Raw genomic sequence first — 20,888 nt, forward strand, 5'->3', positions numbered from 1 at the left:
CTCAGGGTGGTAGAAGATGCCCTCTTACCTTCTTCCATGCCAAATGAATTCAATTTCCTTAGTCTGTCCTCATTTAACATATGCTGTAGCCCCCTAATAATGGAATGCAATCACCATGCTGTTTTTTATTTTCCTCTGCAGCCTGAGTGAATGTATTTTACACCTTTTTTTTTTTTTTTAATTATGGCTAATACCCAGAAGAGCAGGTATCCAGAATTTTCAGATTCGGAGGTAGATCAGGTACTTAGTTTGAATATAGTTAATTATCAAAGATAGTAATTCAGACTCTCTGTGCAAAAATATATGGATAAAATGATCAAAATCCTGAATATATATTTTGGATTTTTTTCTTTTTTTTATTATGACTTATTAGAATAAACAAAGAATCAAAGAACAGCTGCAGGTCTTCTGCCTGAGTGCCATGTATAATAATCTACCAGCATAGCTTGAAAACACAGTAAAGTGCATACTTCCCTTCTGTGTTTAAATTAAAATGAGGTACTGTGGGCTAATTTTGATTTTACTTTTTCTGAATCCAGGTGTGGCCTTGCTGCTTGCAGAGGCAGTGTGCTTTCTCAGTGAGGTCTGTGCTGGATGTTCTGTGCTCCTTGTAAGTTTCCACAGCAATTCTCATGCTGATTAAAGAGCAGGAATTATGTTCCTGACAGTTCTTGGCAGGTAGAGTAGTGGTAGCAGTATGGGAGGTTAGCTCAGATATAAACAGGGACATGGATGGACCCTGTCTGTCACCATCTCAGTTGTTTTTTCTGTAATCATTGGAAATGATATTTCATAAGCTGGTGGTAACTTCCATTCAACTTCCTGTTGATGTTGTTAGTCTGTGCTTGTGCAGTTTCTTTTCACCTGTTACCTGGGCAAATCTGATTCCTGCTTCAGCAGTAATCCTTAGAATAGAATCCCAGGATATTTGGAGTTGGAAGGGACCAATTTAGATTAGTTCCAGAAGTATGTTGTGTTGTAGCTGTCTGCTTTTAATTTTTAATTAAACAGCCTCACCTAGGAAATGCTTTTGGTTTTTGGGTAAAGCAAAGTGTGGTTTGCATATGTGTGTATGACCCACATAACTTCCAGTGTTTTGAGGGCCTGTGCTATTTCAAATATGTTGAAATTAAAATGCCTTGGAGATTTTTCTGCTCATACACAGCAGAAGGGAAAGGGAGATAATTAAAATAATTGAGGAATATCATTAAGCATTGATCTTTGCTTTGTTAAAGCTGAAATTAGACTGTTACTTCTGCTGTTAGAGAAGGTAGATCTTTGGATAAGATGTTTTCTACTGTTTCCTCCATCAGCTTGATGCCAGAGAGAGGGGTTGTGATGGGGAGTGATGATGACAGTAGGCAGAGATTTGACAGAAACACAATGGTTACGACTTCACTGAGCGATCTGGTAGGTGGGAAGCCTTTATAAAAATATTACAAGAGAGACAGAGAAAAGTGCTTTGTGCTCAGAAGTTTTTGCTGTTGAAAATGAGAGCGTTTCATGTTCCTGTCAGCTGGGACAAGTATGATCAGACAGCATGTGTCCTTGTGGAACAAAGAGCTGTGCATTCACTTTGGGAGGCTGTGTGAGACACTGATGGTGCTGTGAGGTTCTCAAGAGGCAGTAGAAATGCTGCTGTTTAGAACAAGGTGATAGATAGTCCACACTTCTGTATTAGAGTCTCAAAACTAATTCTTTCAAGGCTATTCTGTCAACTTTTTCTGTGCTCTGCCTGTCCAGAGCTTTCTAGTTTCTTTTAGTCATACTCTTCTTATTATTTAATTAATTGTAACATTTTTAAGCACTTCAAAGTAGTTTCTTTTTTTTTTCCCTAAATGGTGCAAGGTGAAGTGGTAATAATCTTGAGTTATGTAATGTGTAATACAGAACTCAACTTTTCTATCTGCCAGCCTATTGTCTGGTAGTGTAGACTTTCTTTTAGAAGGCCCCTTTTGGTAAAAAGCCTTGTAAAAGGCTTGTTAATTGAAAAAGAAACTAAAATAGTATTGAATGGTGTCCCGAATGAGTGTGCTTGAGCTTGCTTAAAGATTCAGCAGCAAGGGTATGAGCAAAAATCAGATTTAATACTTAACTACAAAGCACAACAGCAGTGATAATATGAAGAGCAGAGAATCAGAGAGGGGATCTGTGGGAATTCAGTAGGTGCAATGATGTAAACAGAAAGCTGCAGCTGCAAAGCAGTTGAGACCAGACACAATAGTAAGAGATAGTGTTGAATTAAATGAGTAATTACTCCCTTGTTATTGTTTGCTTGTCCAGCTGTACATTGGTGTATGAAGTTTAAGACCCACGCTGAAAGAAAACACAGAAAATGTCCCTGTCTGATGGGAAGGAACACAGATAATTAACATTTTATTTATTACTTGGCAAAAACTTGGGCAAGACAGGAGTATGAAATGCTCCATCCTTGAGGACAAAAAGGGGGTTTTGGAATTTGGAAGTGATCCCAAAAGCACAATGCAAGGCTCATGTTTCATGGCCTGTCAGTGAGGTAAAAAGAAAGAGAGATGGGGAGGAGCCTTCCACACCTGACTTCAGGATATACAGCATAAATGTAGACTTTCATTCCTTTCCCACCAGTGCATTTTTCATATTTGTTGTATATATCCAGATAAGTGGAAATACTTTTATTTACCCATAGGGATAATCCCAGGATGTTGTGAGTAAGTGTGTCCTCACTCCTTCCTCACTGCCGCTTTGATTCAGAAGCAGTTCTTTGTCCATCATGGGGTGTAATAGAAAGAACATTATTTCATCAGTGTGCATATAGTGTGGCAGATACTAGGCAGGGTTTTCCTGTGCTTTGTTTTGTGGTGTTCTTGTTGCCTTTGTTTGTGGTTGGTTTTTGTTGTTTTTGGTCTGTTTTTGATTTTTTTGTGTGTGTTGTTTTGTTTGTATTTTTGTTTTTGTTTTGTTTAATTCATTTGAAGCCCTGCAAGGAGACAGATTTTTTTTTTTTTTTTTTTTTTTTGCTGGTTAGCATATTCCTGACTGGAGGAACTGCTGATTTTGGGGACACACTTGTGCAGCTGGATTAGCAGGCTGTCTGTAGCACATCTCTGTCAGGATGCAGGTGGAGGGGAGCAAAGGGACAATCGCAGGGCAGTTTGGTCCAGGCTTCTCATCAGACCAAGCCAGGATGAGCTGCATCCTCCCAGCATCATTCCAGCTCTGCAAAGCACAGAGGAAGGTAAATACTGCTGGAGGTGTGGGCAAGATGCTGTGCAGGGTGGTGTGATCTGACACCTGCACAAGGCTCTGGAGTTCCCTGCAAGCAGTGCTGGTCACTGGGTGGGAGCTGCCCTGTGCAGTAAACTCTGATGCTTGGGGTATTGAATGGAAAGAGCTTCTACATCAGAGCTTGGGGCTTTGTGTATCCCTCCATGTGTTTGTTCACAGCCAGAAATGATGGAGGAGATTGGTGCCTTTCAGGTAGTTTTTCTGCCACATTTTGGGTCAGGTTTGCCAACGCTCTCAGCCTCACACCCTGTTTGAGTGGGCTGGAGCTGTCCTCTCTGGGACTACCTTTGTGAGTGGCTCTGGAGTGCTCCCAGGGCAGTGCTGAGCTGTGGAGATGTGCAGGACACTCACTTCATTTCACAGGGTGCCCTGCTGCCAGCCTGAGTGCTGCTCTCCAGCCTGTTTGGTGCCATTCCATAAGAGCACTTCCCTGTGAATCATGCTCTGCACAGCAGCTGTGAGGACATGTGGAGCTGTGAAATAACCTCCCTGAGATCAGGCAGGTACAGGATCTGCGTCTTCTCTGTCTGCAGAATCAGCTCCTCTGCAATTGAGGGAAATTAAATTGACGTGGTAGGATTGTCTTATTTCAGTGTTGGCTATTGCTCATCCTGGCTATTCCTAGCTGCTAATAATAAATAGTGTCCTAGCAGATCTTGATTCTTTCTGCTTTCCAAGACATGAGTGCAATGTGTCTCATCCCATTCTTCAGACAGGCAGATGGAAGAAGCCTGAAGAACATTTCTATTTGTGGGTGCAGGAGCTGCTGCAATATAACTGTGCTTGTGTTTTGTCCTGGGCTACCTAATTCTGCCCTCACAGAGGGGGTGCAGTGTCATGCAGAGCCTGCACAGCCCTTTGCTTTTCTCTAACCTTACTCCATTTCTTTAGCAGCTCCTGCCTCTTGAGTTCCTAAACCTAAAAGAATGTTGTCTTAGAATTCCTTGGTTCCAGGCTTGTTAATGTTGTTGGAGCTCTTTTCAGATGTAGTTCTTCCTGAGAAAATCAGAAGATGTGTTGAGAAATGTTGGTAGTTTGGACAGGAAAAGGCAAGCAAGTTTTCCTCAAGTTTCTCTCTATGTGTATATACATATGTATATACATACATGTATTTTTGTATGTATATGCATGTGGGTAAGCAGATACATGTATATGTGTATATTAAAGTGTGTCAGAGTTCCTTCTGGGCTTTTCAGCAGCTTTTGGCATTCAGGAGGGGTTTGGGATAGGCAGTTTTGGAAGCTGGAGTTCCTGTGGAGTAACAGATGTTACTGTTGTATATTAACAGATGTCAATGTTGTGTAGAACTTGCTGATAACATCCATGTGGTGATTTTGGTTTTCACTGGACAGCAGCAATTTGTGTCGTATTCAGAGAAGGTGGCTGTGCTACTGTTTTCCTGCTGCAGTAGTTTCCATCTCTAGCATCTGAAATCTGCTCAGAGCAAATCTGGGGAAGTACTTGACTCTGACAGCAGAAAGAGCTGTGCTTCTAAAAATGTGTGTGCCTGGTGCCAAAAGAACAACTGCTTGGAAATGTCCCTGAGGCTTTGCCAGAAAAGCTGCTGCAGGTCTGTGCCAAGACTCCCCAAAAAAGGAAGGATGGCTGTTCTCCATTCCCACAGACACACTCAGGCCTGAGCCCCTTGGGCTGGATAGTGGTGACAAGTAAAGGAAATTATTTTTTTGCCAAGCTGATAAGGGAGTGTGACACTGTGCTTGGATGTCTGAAATGCATTCAGGTTGCCTTGCCCTGCTGGGTAGTGCTGGCATTTTTTTCCCTGCAGTGGCAGATTGGTCAGCCCAGCAGAATAAACTGTGAGAAATGCAAAGAAAAGAGCAGTTTGAATAAATTGTACAGGAAAATCTGGGCTTAGCATCAGAAGTAAAAATTCCATCCTAAGTTTTAGGAGCAGACACCTTCCCAAATTCTGCATCATTAGCATCCTTATGTTGTGATACAGGGGTGTGCAGAGAAATTTTAGTCCATACACCCCTGCATTTGAATGTAGTAAAGCATGGCAATGGCAGGATAGCAGTTGAAAGGTAAAATTCTGCAGTTATTTGCTTTGCTTAGCTTTAAGAAAACTCAGTTTGGACATGTCTGTTTCGCAGTAAGCCTTAATTCACTTTATGACTGTTTAATTGTGATTTGTGAAGCAGCAATGAGGTGATTCCTGCTTCCTTCAGCAAACTGCATTTAGCTCTTGTGCTTGAAGCAAGCTCATTCTTAAGAAAAGATTTTATTATTTTTTAGATATCTTAAGTCAGTTTCTCTAAATTAGTTTTATTTATGCTGTTTACTTTTAGCTTCTAGCATTTTCACAAATGTCTTTCTTAAGAGACTTTTCCATCAATCTGAGAGCTGTCTCTTAAATATTTTCCCTACAGCACTTGTTGAGCAAGGAATATTAAGTGGATGCATTGAGTTATCAGATAATAGAGGAATTAAACCCAGCAGTGTTGATCCTTTTTGACTTTGCCAGCAGGGTGCAGATGAATCAATCCCTCCAGTAAGAGAGTCACAGAACAGTGCAGGTTAGGATGCACCTGTTACAAGATTACATTATTGCATTATTACAGTGTGTGTGTACCTGTGTGTGTTGTAGGATCCCACCCTTTAAATCAGATCTGATTTCAGCTCCTTGGCTGTGGGAGTTGGTCATGGCCTTGGGCAGATTTTGTGATTTATCTTGAGAGGAGAGGCAGTCCTGCACCAGATTCCAGGTGTGGGACAGCAGGGTGTTCTGGGGGGGCACTGGGGGCTCATCCCTCCATCCTCTGGTCACTCAGTGTCCAGTCCAGGGGGTGCAGCAGGACTGGGCTGGGGAGGTGAGGGGGCTTTGAGGGGTTGAGTTGATGTCTGACTGTAAATGTGGTATCTGCACCACCTAATTAGTGTTTTATCTTCATTTTCTTCTGCCTTCACTTGGAGTCAGGATTAAAAACATGAAGGAGACAAATATGTTTGGACTTGGTTGTTTATTAAATCTTATCTAAAGTACAGAGGGTTCTGCAACACTTCTGGCTACCAGCTAAAAGTGAGCAAAATGGAGCTGAACTGAGCTGGTTGCAAGGTCTTTTAGAGCTAAACAGTCCAACAAAGAGCTAACACCTATATTATTTATACTTTTGACCCAATTACCAAACTCCTGTGACCCACAGTGCTGCACTGACTGTCCAACCAAAAACTGCTGCCTGAAATCATGGAGAAGAAGGAAGAACAAAAAGGAGAAAGAGACAACTCCCAAGAACATCCCTCTTGTCCCACACCTATTACTATATTCCAAAACCTTCAAATTCCAAACCCTTCACCATGTGAAATCCCACACTTCTATTTAACTGCACACCAGTGATTTTAACTCCATCACTCCAATTTGGGAGCCTTCCCCAAGGCTTCAGTCAAAATCTGTGTTCTCCAGGGGGTCAGTGCCAGAAAGCACAGAAAGAAAAAATCCCAGATTTCTGGGATCCAACGTCTGAGGAGCTTAGGGACTGAGAGCACAGCTTGTTTTTCAAGAGGAAGAGCTGAACTGCAGCTCATTTGGAGCTTCTGACAAGAGTGATGTTTACAAAAGCTGATGGTGAGTTGACTTCTGATTTAAATAGGCATTGGTTGCTGTAGAGATAAAATAAGCATTGACATATCATCCTGCCTATAATCAGGAAAATAGCCTTTGGTGATCATCTTGCTGCACAAAGGACACACATGGAAACCTTCTGCAGAGAACTTTGTTTTCATACATCTTGATAAAAGTTTAGGTTTTTTTCGCACATTGAATCTGTAATTTTCTCTATTTTTTTTTTTTTACTTCATGTAAAATATCAGGTGCATACTCTCAATCAGAATGTCATATATATTTGATACTGCTGTATCTAGAACACAAATATTAAAATATGTGAAGATCTTTGCAGATCATGGAGTTAATAATTTTAAATGTTTCCCATTCATAGGGTTGACAAGTAAAAATACTGTCAGAAGTCACTCAATGTATATTGATTGTAACTATCATATTCCAGAGACTATGCTCTGGAATTTGGTTATAAATACGGAATATGCTTGGATACATTTGGTTATAAAAGGGAAGAAAATCACAAATGCATTAAAGAAAATGACACCAAGTAGTGTTTAAACATTAGAAAACAAACAGGTGTGGCATGAACCATCCAGTGAAATACCCCCCCCAAGTCTTCCTTTTTGACTTCTGTTCTACAAAACTGCTCTGCAGACCTTGTTAAGCCTTGCTTTTCTGTAGTCATTGATATGAAAACATAAAGAGGTAGAAATGAAAAATGAAATCTGTTTAAAAATACTTCTCCAAGTCCCTACTATTTACACACAGTCAGCAGAAAGGCCCTTCTGCGTTCCCAGGCTGACTCAAGGGTGCTGTGCTCATCTCCAGGTGTCATCCATCATCTGATGAAGTAGAGGTGGAGGGGTGTTTGTACACCACTGCAGTGGAACGTGCTGATTAAATCCCCCAAAAGGGGTGGATGTGCTGCAGCACGTGGTCAGTGGAGCTTGGAGCAAGGGGAAAAAAGAAGAAAACAGCTGGCTAGGGTTGCTATTTTCCTTTGCTTGAAGAATGTTTGCTCGTTCTGAGAAGAGTTGAGGAGAGGGGAGTCCCAGACAGTGTAAAGGCTGAAAATTTGATTTGATCAGTCAGTTAAAACAAAGGCAGGGAAAGGATCACAGAGATCTTTCTGTTCTGGGACAGGTCTGGGTCACTGGATATGTGCTGTGGAAATCAACTCTCATTCTTAAGAGGTGGGCCTCAGGAATGTATTGATCCTTTCAGGTGGGGGTATGTAGAATGTAAGGCAGAAATCTGTGTTTTCTGTGAAGTTGAAAAGCCCTGCTAAAAGGGCTTTATTGATTAACTCCCATGCTGTAATACTTACACAGTCCCTCTTATTGCCATAATTCCCGTCTTCTCCAAGCACTTGGTTAATTCACATCCCATGGGGGTGTGGCACTGAGTGAAAACCCTGAGGCCAAGTAGGTTTTGTGCTTTCTCCTGGCCTGTGGCTCAGTGCTCACTGTGTAAATGTGCTCAGGGCTGGCAGGGGCACCACGTGCTCTTCTTTGTGGTTTTTTTAACCAGCATATCTGTCCAGTGCTTACCAAAAGCTGTGCAAATTGCAATGCTAAAGCAGCATCCAATCTTAATTTCAGCAACCAGTTAGGAAAAACAGCCAGTGTGGGAATGCTGCATCTTGTAAAGTTTGCTGGTGCTGTTAAGCTGGGAGGAACTGCTGATATGCTGGCAGGAGTGCGATATCAGTAATAACATCCTTGGCTGCCTAGACTGCAATAAGACTAAAAGAAATCCAGCCCTTTAGTCCTACAGCATGGAACAAAATCTTCCAAGACAGAGGATAATTAAATATGGCAATAGGATAGGATAATAGCTGAAGTGTTTAATCATCAGAAGTCTTTAAGAAGAGGTAAGGCAAATACATGCTGTGATAGATGAAGACATTTTTGTGTTTACCTTGCAGTTATGCTAGACCACCTCTTGCAGTTTCTCTTTTGGCTGTGCTTGTGCTGCTGTTTGGGCTTGCTTTATTTGCACTTTCACAGAGGTTAGAATAAACATTTAAAAAATACAGCACACTTGGAAATATTTTCAGCCTGCTTTAATAGCTCATCTCTTCATTCTTTACCCATTCAGCTCCTAACAAAGCAAAGACAAGACAGTGCACCTTTGTAACCTCCTTCAGTGCTCTTCATTAACAGATTGTAAAATCCTGAAAGTCAAATCTTTTTTTCTTTGCAGGTTACAGGATGACAGAATTAGGATAGAAAGGATGGAAAACCTCAATTTTGAGTACAGCCATGCTTTCCAGAGGGTTACTGACTTCTATGCAAAAGAGGTGCCTGGTACTGCAGGTATGTTCATTCAGATTTTTATGCAAAACAAGTGCCTGACATTACAGGTCTTTCATTCCAAATATCTTTGAAGCATGTGTACTATTAGCCTTTACAATCATGCAGGCTTTTGGCCATCTTTGCCTCATTTTCTGCACAGTGGGATCTTATATTGAGCTTGGAGGAAAAGGAACATTATTTAAATAGAAATGAACACATTTCTGGGTAATGGGCTACCATTACTTTTTTTTCATAGCTTGAAGGTGTGTGTTTAGACAGATTTAAATTTAAATGTACATAAAAGCTAGGGGGATTACTCAACATCTGAAATGTCTCTCAAGTTCCTGGAGTATCTGGGTGTGGAAGGGACCTCTGTAGATGCTCTGGTCCATCCATCACCTGCCAAGGCAGGGTCCCCTGGAGCAGGGGCACAGGAACGTGTCCAGCTGGGCTGGGCTGGCTCCAGACAGGGACACTCCAGGCCCTCCCCGGGCAGCTGTTCCAGGGCTCTGCCCCTCCACGGAGAGAAGTTCTTGCTGCTGCTGGGCTGCAGCTGCCTGGGCTTTCTTCGCTGGCCATTGCTGCTCGTGCTGCCTCTGGCAGCCCTGAGCAGAGCCCGGCCCCATCCTCTGGCAGCCTGGACACGTTTGGATGCATCAAGGGAATCCCCTCTCAGCCTTCTCTTCTTTAGACTAAACAGGCTCAGCTCCCAGTCTTTCCTCATAAGAGATGCTCCAATCTCTTAATCATCTTTATGGCTTTCACTGAACCTTCTATAGCAACTCCTTGTCTTTCTTAAACTCTGGAGCCCAGAACTGGACACGGCATTCCACATCTGACCTCACCTGGGCAGTGCAGAGGGGCAGGATTCCCTCCCTGACCTGTTGGCCATACTCCTCCTGATGCACTCCAGGATCCCACTGGCCCTCCTGGCTCCCAGAACATTGTCATCCACCAACACCCCCAGGTCCTTCTCCACAGAGCTGGTGACTTGTAGGTCAGTCCTAATCTGTTCTGATACTTGGGGTTATTCCTCTCCCATGCAGGACCTGTAGTTGCCCTTGTTGAACCTCACTGGGTTTCTGCCTGCCCAGCTCTCTCAAACACAGTTTCCCCATGGTGGAACAAACACAATTTCCCCTGCTGGCCACTCCTGATGACCTTTCCTTCTGCATGCTTGGTGATGATCTCCAGAGCCACCTGTCCCATCACCTTCCCAGGGATGGAAGTGGCTGGCTGAGACTTTGCTGGGCCCTCCTTCTTGCCCCAGGAGTGACATTCTTGTTACTCAGTTCTAAAGTTCTTGTAGGTGTTATCTGACAGGAGAACAGCTTTAAAAACGTCCCTGAAAATCTGAACTATGTGGGTTTTTTAAAATACCACTTTCTGTTGTGGTATCGTGGAGTTTTCCTGTTGTTGCAGCTGGAACAGGCACTGCAGTAGAGCACTGTGCACAAAAATGAAGATGTCAGAATTCCATTCTTGGTTTATATATTTAGAAGTTTGTTATGCCAACAGTTAGTCATTTTCTGTAAAGAAAAACTCATGGAGTCAAATGTTTTCTGTTTCATAATGTGTTTACACTGTTGTAATGTTCTGCATTATTTGGAACCATAAGTGTTATTTTGGAGCCTTGCTTTCTGTTGATTTATCGATGTCATAAACCACTGTACATACATTACACATTTATATAAGAATAAATTGAAAAGCAGATTATGCTTTTTTCTACAACACCTTAGTAGCAGTCAGTGAGTTAACCAGAAAATAATCATTTAACAAGAAAAAATTTTCTTTTAGGTCCTCAAAACCTATCTGTAATACTAAGCTTGGATAAGCCTGTTATTTGCTCTCTGGCTGCAGTAATTGCATATCTCAAAGAATTTAATTTGGAAAAGATGCTTTACAATCCAAGGTAAGTTGCCTTATATAAATTTCCAATTCAAAGCACTACTTCATGCAAGTTTTAGCAGACAGTGTCTCTGATTGTAATGAAAAGCCTGCTAGTGGTAAACATAGTCTTTGTAAAAATTACACCTTACATTTGATTTCCTAATCAGAACTGAAAGAATCAAGTGGTTTTCTTTGAGTGGTGTTTCAGGTTAACCTTTATTGAGTATGTTTCTGTAGACAATACCATCAGTGATGTGAATGAGTATGTACTGCTGCCAGGTGTTACTGAAATCAAACAAGGTGCAAAAACTGGTGGATACTAGGGAGAAAATGTTGAAGTTTGTAATTGTAAAGTTTGTAAACTTGATGTTTGCCACATCTCAACCTCAGTTTTGCTGTGTAACCAAAATGTAGGGCTCTTCTGGGCAATATAAAAAAAAAGGAATTGCTGTTGTAACTTGGCTTTGCAGATGTTGCAGTTTTCAGCAGTGTGTAGACAGTGTTTTCTTTCCATAGCTCTGGAGGCAGGGATAAACCCTGGTGTTGTAATGTTCAGGCAGTACTCAGCATGTGAGTTTGAGTTGTTGATTCTGGTTATCCGTTTTAAAGAACACTGTTTAACACATCCTGTTTGTCTGGAGGATCCCTTGGCTGGACTCAGTGGTAAGCAGGGGTGGGGAGAAGAATCAAAAGCTGTTGCTGGAGCACCACCATTTGTGCAAAGTTACTGCAAAACCACCCAAACATGGGCATAACCTTGTCACCTCTCAGCACTTGGGTTTGTTAGGTATGCCGAGAGGAGTGCTCAAGGTTTGTGGCAGGTGGAATAAAATGAAAATGGAAAGATGTTGCTGCTAAAGCTTCTCTTGCCCTGTCTTACATGAGTATATAAAACTTGGGTGTCCCACCTGGCTTAGCTTTGAAAATATCATTGAGGCTTATTAAATAAAACACCTTTATATGTTGTGGCTCCTCTGCAAAATATTCTCCCAGCTGTGTGTTCCTCTGTCCCATAAGTATGCGGGATTTAATAAAGTCAGTGAGGCTGCTGACTGGAAACTTAAGAAATATGTCATGTCATTTGTAGGTCATTCACATGTTGGGTGGGATTCTGAGAGTTTGGGGCTAATTTTGAGGGGCTCCCGACATTACCAGTTTAGATTATCAGCTGCATTTAAAATACCAGGTGCAGGTGCCAGCTTTAAACACTGCTTGCACACTCTTCCAGGTGTCCACCAAAATATTTGGAAATTATTAATGTGTTCTGAATTTTGGGATGGATTTCTTTCCTTAAGTTGCCCTTCTCTCCAAGTTGTATTTGAATCTTAATGAAAGGTTTGATGCACTGATAGACCTAATGGGGAAGAAATTCCTGTGGCATCTTCCCTGCTAATCCAGCAAGGGGTGTGCTGATCTGTGGTGTTCCTGCACTGTGGTGTGCCTGCTTGTCTTCTTTGACTGCCTTTTTTTTTTATATAATTGTTTTTTTTTTTTTTTATTTGGGCATAGGTGGAGAAATCTTGTAGAACTTTGACTCTCTTTTTATTTTTTTTAATAACATTATTTTAATATGCTGGCATAGGTGGAGAAATCTTGTAGAACTTCTGAGGAAGAAAATGAATTCCAAGGAAATGGCATTTTGTGGTCAGCTCGTGGGTCACTGCTGTCACGCTGCCCTGTGTGCAATCACACAGGAGGTGAATGTTCTTTCATCTGTAGAAAATGTGAAATCCATCTTTTAGGTAGAAGTAATTCAGTAGCAGAGGACAAATATAATTATGTGGAGGCTTATGTAGCAGCAGTCAGTCACTTTTGTAACAGCTGGATCCTAAAATCAAGTACATTATAGACTGGGAAGGAAAAGCACTAAATCTGAACACTGACATTTGCTGCTGAAGGTTGCTCTAATGGATTTCTGGGCAATGTATGAGCATCTGAGGGAAAAGGCAAAGAAACACTTAATATCTTGGTGATGCTCTTTGAAGAAATAAAATAACATTTTGGGGATAACTTTGTGGTCAGGAGCTTGGGTTCTGCTGTGTTTGTTTCTAAAGCCTTTATGTTCAAACTACCCAGTACTGAGTTCCTCTTTCTGCTTGTGGTGTGTTGTGGGGATCCAACAAACTGAGCCAAATATTCAGGCAAAATCAACTTCTGAAATCATTACTAATGCCAGTGAAATGCTGTCTAAACATTGAACAAGTGAAAGAGTTTAATGAAATTATGTCAGGCTCATGAATGTCCCGAATTAGGAAGTAGAAGAGAAATAACTTCCATTGCAGTGTCAAGCAACTTAAAATTCCTAGAAGAATTCAGGTCAGTGAGCACACACAGATGAGTCAGAGAGCATGAAGTGGGAGCTGTGAGGTAGTTTTCAGTTTGGTAATGTGTCACAGGTCTGGATGAAGAAGAATGACAGAAAAATTCATTACACCTCTGTAGCTTCTTTGGACAAACACTCTTCTCCCAGCCAGAAAAAAATTCCATTTCAGTTTAGTGGGAAGAGTCCTGGATTATCATGTATGTCAAGGAATCCTCATTGGTGGAGGGAAGCAGGTTTTGCTGTAATGTTTTGATGAAGCTTTTAAATCTACTTTGAAGATTTAAAAAAAACCCAAAAAATTAAAAAGAAATAAATATTTCTACCACAGCAGGTCACCAAGTTGTGGCTAGGCTGCTTTAGAGTTCCAGCAGCAAGTAAAAATAGATTTAATTATGAATGGTACAAATTTTTGTTAATCAATGTGTTCAAATACCTTTACATGCAGAGAGACCTTTATTAAATTATATATAAATGTATTAAATATATTTATTTTTTGTCAAGAAATTAGCGTACACATCTAGGAGAGGTTATCAAGTACATTTGAGTGCCAAATTTTGTTTGAAAAAAATCATCATTTGCATAGCAGTTGCTGAGGAAATATGTCTTGGTGTATTTCCATTTTACCCCTATGTTTTCCAGCATGTTGGATGTGGAGGAGAGAGACTTTGTGGATAGCAGTTTGTAGGTTTTGAACAGTGACGGATGGACTTCAAGAAATGCAGGAAATAATGCACAAAACAAAAAGGGATTCAGATCAAAAGTTCTAGCCCTGTGGAAACAATCAGTTATGAGTTTAAACCTGGTTAATTGAACACAAACCACTCTTGGTCTTGACATCCTTTTTAATACCGATTGTGGTAAATGTCTTTGGTGTGGAACCTAAAAAACGCCCCCCTAGTACTTCTGAAAAAAGTTTTCACTTCCTAAAGCTTTTAGGGATTCCTGTATTTCTTGTCTTTCTAAGTTCATTTTGTGGTTTATTCACCCCTAGAGATCTCAAAGACATAGACTCTAGAGCTCTGTAAAAGGTAATTGAGCAAAGAAAATCTGTTGCTTTCAGGGTGCCTTGCAGCTTCACTCAGAAACGTTAGAGATTTGGAAAATTCAAGTAGTTGAAAATTCCTGATCTAAGTAACATGCATTCACTTAGGCTGAGATACCGAGTATGAATTCTATTATTAAATATATTATAAATATATTTAAATTATATTAAATTACATGTATTATCTCCTGTGGAGAAAATAATGAACACAGCATTGAAACCACTGTTCACTTCAAGCTTCTTGAGAATCCCAGACTGGTTTGGATCAGAAGTTACTTTCAAGTTTGTCCAGTCCCTGCCGTGGCAGGGACACTTTCTGCTGTCCCCAGTGTCCAACCTGGCCTTGGGCACTGCCAGGGATCCAGGGGCAGCCACAGCTGCTCTGGGAATTCCACCCTGTGCCAGGGAACAATTCCTTCATAAAACTAAATCTCTCCTACCTTAGTTTAAATCCTGTCCTAACTGCCTGTGTAGAAAACTGCTCTCACTCTTTTTTGTGAACCCCCTTAAGAAGAGGAGAAGTGACAGAGATGATGCAGTTTCTCCAGGAACACATAACTGGAGTCTGGGGATGTGCTGTGCTGTCCTGGAGCAGAGCAGTAACCTTTCTGTGCTCAGCATCTTGTGGTCCTCCTCTGAAAAAGTAATTTTATGGGCAGGAACCTCAATCTCACTAGTACTCCCTCTAAGATTCCTAAAGCTCCCTAGAAGCTGCTGTATTTACTCTTTTCCTTCCTGTAAGCCCAGGGATGAGTTGACCCTGCCTGGCCACATTCCTGTGTTATGGACTTGCCAGCTGTTTCCATATCTTTGGTTTTGTGCTGCTTGATGAGTGCCCAGGGCTGTTTCAAGTGTGTGCTTTGAAACTGGGGTGACAGTGTGACCTGCAGGAGGAGTTCTGGCCTTGTGATCCTGTCAGAAGGGATTTTGGAAAGGTCACTTCCAGCAGTGCAGGGAGGGCTGCTGGCACTGCGTTAGCATTTCACACAAGGGTCGTGCTGAGACCTTTGCTGCAAAACCAGCCCTGGCTTAATAGTTACCTACAACCTTCTTCTGCCATTTGGTCTCTAAGTACCTTATAAAGATTGTGGGTTTTTTTTTCACGTTTTTATCAAGTTCTGATCCCAAGCTGAAGGCAGATGAGTGGGTGGAAGCAAAACATGTTCTGTGCTGTGACATGTGGAATTGTTGGTTGGGCATATCATGCAGTTGATCTTGGCTGTTGCTCATGTATTCTAAACTCTCAATTACCACGTTTAATAGCAGGATGAAGTAACTCAGATAAAGAAAACGCCTGGGTAATGTAAGACACACGTAATTTATGCTGTGATAGCAACTTGAGCTTGTCTGAGCCGAAAGATCTGTAAATACACTGTGCAGTGGAACAGAGTGAGTTGTCTTGAGACACTCCTGTGAACTGAGTGTGTCCTCTGCTGGGTGCTCTAAAGCCAGGAGGAGTGTGGGAGCACCAGCACCAGAAAAATCCACAATTCTGAAGCTCTGATGGGACAGGGAGACCCAGGAGCATCCTCTTGGCTTTGGAGAGGAGGTGGAAGGGCTTGGCTCTCACCCAGCTGTTTTTAAGAGCAGTGGCAAGTTGGGAAGCTGAAGTTGGTCCTGGGTGCACAAAGGTGCTTTTGGAACAGCAGATGGGATTTGTTGTTTCATGCAGAGAGTGGGAGCCAAGCAGAAATCATTCCTAATTAATTTTCACCAGCATCAGCAGTTGTGGCTGAAGATAACAAAAAAGAAGTATTGTTTTGTTGCTTACAATGTTGTGTAATTTGGAAAGTGTTGCTGGTTTTGCCTCCAGTGTTTTCTTTTGCTGGTCAACTTCCTTGGTTTCTGAAATAGCACACAAAGCAGAATAATTATGACTATGGGTACAGTTCTGAGTCAGCTGTACTTCCAAACTGTCATTAAACTTCTTCAGGGCCCTCAGTTGAATCTGCCTTTTTTACATTCTGTGGAAAATACTTCTAATTTGACCCATTATTTAGGAAAAAAATTGGTAGCAGGCCCAAGCACCTGCATACAACATAAATATATAAGATCAGTCTCTGAATATTTAATATTTTTGAAACTTTTGTGGCTGTTCTTGTTTTTAGTGTTGCAGCAATGCAGCTGTGTGTGCCTAACAGGAAAAGGTTGAGTATTCAAGTACTTTTCCAGAAGGTTTAAAATTGAATTAAAATTGAATTAAAATTGACTTCTGGTAAAAAGTCAAGAAAACTGTTTTCAGTCTTGCCCAGCAAGTGGTTCTGGTTAGTGTAAGACAGAACAGGACAAAGAATGTCCTGGATTCTGAGCAAAGGGCAGTCAGCAGGATGATTAACCCAGACAATCATGACTTGATTTGTCAGAAGCATTTAGTGAGAATATTGCACTTCACAGTCCTGACTACTACATGTGTGTCTGAGACTGAAATTATTTTCAGATCTAATATGATTGCACACCTAACAACATTATTTTATTAAAGCAGCACAACCTTTGGGTTGGTCTCATCCAGCTCTGTTTAGGAGTGTCAAAAAGTCAAGTAATTTTGGTCATGGTTATTTATTATTAAAACAAAATCAAATGGTTTCCATCTCCCCTGTTTCTCTTTTCCAACATAATTGCACTTGCAGGCTGTTTAAATTTGCAGTAGTAATTGAAAGTAACATGTATTTTGATAGGATGGTTTGAGGATGAGTTGTGTTAAAAATCTTTTCCATTCTTGAAGTATTAACTGTTAGTCCTGTCATTGCTAAATTGTAAACTGAATAAATTAACCATTTAGTGGAAAAGTGTTAGATAACAGGAGGGCTGGATTTTGTTCTGAGCTTTGTCACAGTCATTGTAAGAAATGGGGAAGTGAGTCTGAAATTTTATTTTCCCAAGCAGAAAGTTTAAGAGAAGTTATTACTGTTCAGTTCTTTTATTTATTTGAGGAGATTTTAATTTCTTGCTTGACTTCTAAAAATTTATTTGCATAACTCATGAATTCTCTAATGTGAGAAACCTGACAGTGTCTCAGTGTTCTGCCCATGCCCAAATTTAAGATATAACATCTGAAATTCCTCTCCCCAGCAATTTCAAACGGTTGTCCAGTGAAAATGAGCACATGACAATTAATGGGACAACAATGAAAAATCTTGAAATTTTACAAAATCAGGTAAGTACAAATGTAATGTTTTAAAAATAAATGCTGAGATTTTTCACAGCTCTTTGACCTGCTTTTCCTAATGAGGTTAGTCAAATTTGCAAGTATGACCCTAAAGTCTTAAATTATTCTAAATTGGATCAGACTGGAGGGAGATAACATTTTCAGAAGCATAAGTGAAGTTAATTTATACAAGTTTTTAGTATGAGTTAGGATCCTTGCTGCACTTTGACTAACAAAGAACTTCCCTGAAGTTTAATTTCTTCAGCAACTGCAGCTGAGTGATGTCTGCAGTAGGGTTTGTTTTTGTGCTCCTGCTCAGAGCTTTATGTACAGACTCATTTTAACTGTTTAATTTATCCTTGTAATTTTCTAAAAAACATTTTCTAGCTAAAGGAAAAACATAGTTAAGTATCTTATGACTCCTGGAGGTTCTTCCTGTTAGGCAATGTTGATGAACAAAATTGATAAATGAACATACAGTTGCCATATCTTAAAGCCCAAACAATGTTTTGAATAAGGTGAAGATCCTCCCACTGCAAAACTGACTGCTCAGTTAAAAATAATCAAGTTATTTTCGTTTTTTCAGACTGACATGAAAACAAAAGGAAGCCTGCTCTGGGTCTTGGATCACACCAAGACTTCGTTTGGACGTCGGAGATTGAAGAAGTGGGTAACCCAGCCCCTCCTGAAAATCAGGTGAGGTGGGTCCTTGTCCTGGGCTAAACCTCTGCTTTCTGGCTGTCATCTTGAGTGTGCCCAATGGATTTGTTTGTCCAGAAGACCTGGGATCCACAGCAGTTTCCACAGCAAACGACACAGTGGGAGTGGTAGGTGTTGTGTTTAGGTTTGAAGGAGTTAAACCCCTCTTTTTGGACACAGATGAATAGCAGTGGGTTTGGACCAAGTTAGAAATTCCTTTGCAGAAATCGAATTCTGCATCCTTTTTCAACCAATCAATGAGGATGAGCTGGGACTGCAGGTTGTTTTGTTCCTAAGCTTGCCAGTTAATGTTGGATGTCTTCCTTGATTCACAAGTATTTACATCCCTGATGTGTTTAATGTCTTCTAAATTAGCTGTGGATGCCTTTGTTATCCCTGTGTACAATGTATTGATCGAGAGAGATCCTTTTTGTTAATCCTGAAATGTGATGATTATTTGGCCACTCCTGTGTTTTGACCTGTGCTTGATTTATCAGTGCTTTTAGAAATGCTGTGTTTTGTAGCAGTATTGTGCTGGTTCTCCCTTGTCTCAATTTTGATATGGACTCCATATTTTCTGATTTCTCTTTGCTGACTGGATTTGAGTGTTGTCCTTGAATGTGTAGTAAATAGCAGTATTGGGTCCATGGGCTACATTTGCCTACATTTTGAGATTTTGAATCCATTAATCTGAATATGTGTTTCCTGAGCATTTTCAATGGAGGGATCTCTGAAGTTGTCACTTTGTTCCCTTCAGTTGTAGCATAGAGGAGATCTTTTGACTTGGTTGTCCACAGTATTTTCACCCTCTGTTTTACTTTTGAAAATACATTAAGCAGTTTTAATGTTTATTTACTTTTTGACAGGTTTAACTATTGAGGTACACCAGTGTTTTAGCATCTTGCTGCTGGTGGTAATTTACAACTTTTCTTCAGAATCTTTTTTTTTTTTCTTGACCAATCTAGTATGTTAAAATAGTGCATTTCTGCAGCATCACTGCTTAATTTTCTTATTAGCTTTTTCCTAATAAGTTAATTTCACTGGCCATTTTTTTTTTTAATTCTTCTGATAATAGCTTTTGTGTATCTTACCCACTTCCAAAGGTTTTTGATGGAACCATCCAAAGAGGCATGGAAGTTAATCAGGGCCTTGTGTCATAAAAAGCATTTGGGTGGAACCTCGGGGCTACTTTGCAGGGGTAGATGTAAATAAATCAGTTTATTTCCCTCCCTGCCCTCGGGACCTGGTGGGTTTTTGTGTGTGCAGCTGTCAGAGGAGGGAGCCAGAGCACTGAGGATGATGGCCCCGGGCAGGACCCGGCTCGGGCTCCTCCAGGGGTGCTGTGCTGCTCCCGAGTGACCATCCCGAGTGACCACACCAGTGGGCAGCAGCTCGGACACGGCTCTGCAGGGAAAGGCAGCTCCTTCCCAGCACAGCAGGCACGAACTGGTGCCCAGCACTTCAGTCCCTCTTTGTTAACCGGTATATTCAGTTTAAATTCTCTCTTGTCTCAGTGCAGAGCCAGCTTTACAGGTTTGTAGTTCTGTTTCCTTCTCTCACCCCTCTGCTCCTTCCCACTTCTAGAGAGGGATGCTTGGCATTTTCAGGCTGCTGTGGCTGGGGGTGATGGTGCTCCTCAGTAATACTTGGAGCTAAAAAAGCTGTTTTGCTCTGTGTACTTCTCCCTTTCTGACTCTCAAGTTGTGATTTTACATAGTTAGTGCATCAGGCATCTGGCAATACAGTTCTCAGTAATGCACACAAATGCACTCAGAGAATCTTCTGTAATTGTAATACACCTGTGCCTCCTGGAGTGACATTCTCAGAGGAAGTAAGGCTTCTGTACTGCATCTTTTCCAGTCAGTGAGTAGGTGTATCAAGAAGTGAGAGGGTGTAATTACTGCTTTACGCCTTAGAGTTGAAAATCACTTGGGGTGATGACTAAATTTCCTGTGAAGAAAGCATACATTAGGTGGAATAAAGGTGGAATGTGTACAGACTCACTTGGACAAACTTGAAGATACTCTTTAAAATCATCAGTGGTGCAATACATGTGGAGACAAGATGTGTACCCTTGGGAAAAAATAAGAAATGGCAAAAAAGAAGTTTAACCAAGTGGGGTGTAATGTCCTCACTTACCTGGGTATGCAAAGATAATGGGGTAAGAGTGTATCAATCACCAATGACTGAGCTTTTTAGGAGGAAGGAGGAAGGTAGTACTCCTTTTGCAGAAGTTATGTATTTGTGGGTTGTGGAAGTGTTACCTTGAGTCTGAAATCCAAGTTCCATCAAGTGCCCTTCTCTCCTGGTGTCTGTAAGTGGAAGAAAAGGAGATGGATAAGGAGAAGAGGCCTGGAGCATTCCTGGGTGAGTTTCTGGAGGGATCTGGGTGACCTCCTGTCCCCACTCAGGCAGCAGGGCAGACAGAGGGCTCAGAGCAGCTCTCAGGGTCCAGTGTTGCAGCACAGTGTGACCTCGGCACGCAGCAGTTACTAATGATTTCTTTCCTAATGGGGAATAGATCTCAGAACCCGTGAGGCTGATGTCCAAGTCACAGCTTTTTCAGCAGCTACATGAGGAGCAGACAGATAAGGTTGCCATGGGCCTGGCTGAGCAAATCTGACTCTGGTTTTAATCTCTTGTTTTGCTGTGTA

General features: G+C 41.3%; 1 protein-coding gene across 1 annotated transcript in view; it reads left to right on the forward strand.

Moving 5' to 3' along the window:
- Window positions 1-20,888, forward strand: part of MSH3 (mutS homolog 3) — a 91,880-nt gene that overhangs the window by 23,531 nt on the left and 47,461 nt on the right. The window contains exons 9-12 of the mRNA XM_062513566.1: window positions 9,044-9,156; window positions 10,933-11,047; window positions 17,460-17,544; window positions 18,122-18,231. Coding sequence (XP_062369550.1) covers window positions 9,044-9,156; window positions 10,933-11,047; window positions 17,460-17,544; window positions 18,122-18,231 — 423 coding nt within the window. The remainder of the gene's footprint in view (window positions 1-9,043; window positions 9,157-10,932; window positions 11,048-17,459; window positions 17,545-18,121; window positions 18,232-20,888) is intronic.

Source organism: Cinclus cinclus, chromosome Z (genome assembly GCF_963662255.1).
Source record: "Cinclus cinclus chromosome Z, bCinCin1.1, whole genome shotgun sequence".
Classification (NCBI taxonomy): domain Eukaryota; kingdom Metazoa; phylum Chordata; class Aves; order Passeriformes; family Cinclidae; genus Cinclus; species Cinclus cinclus.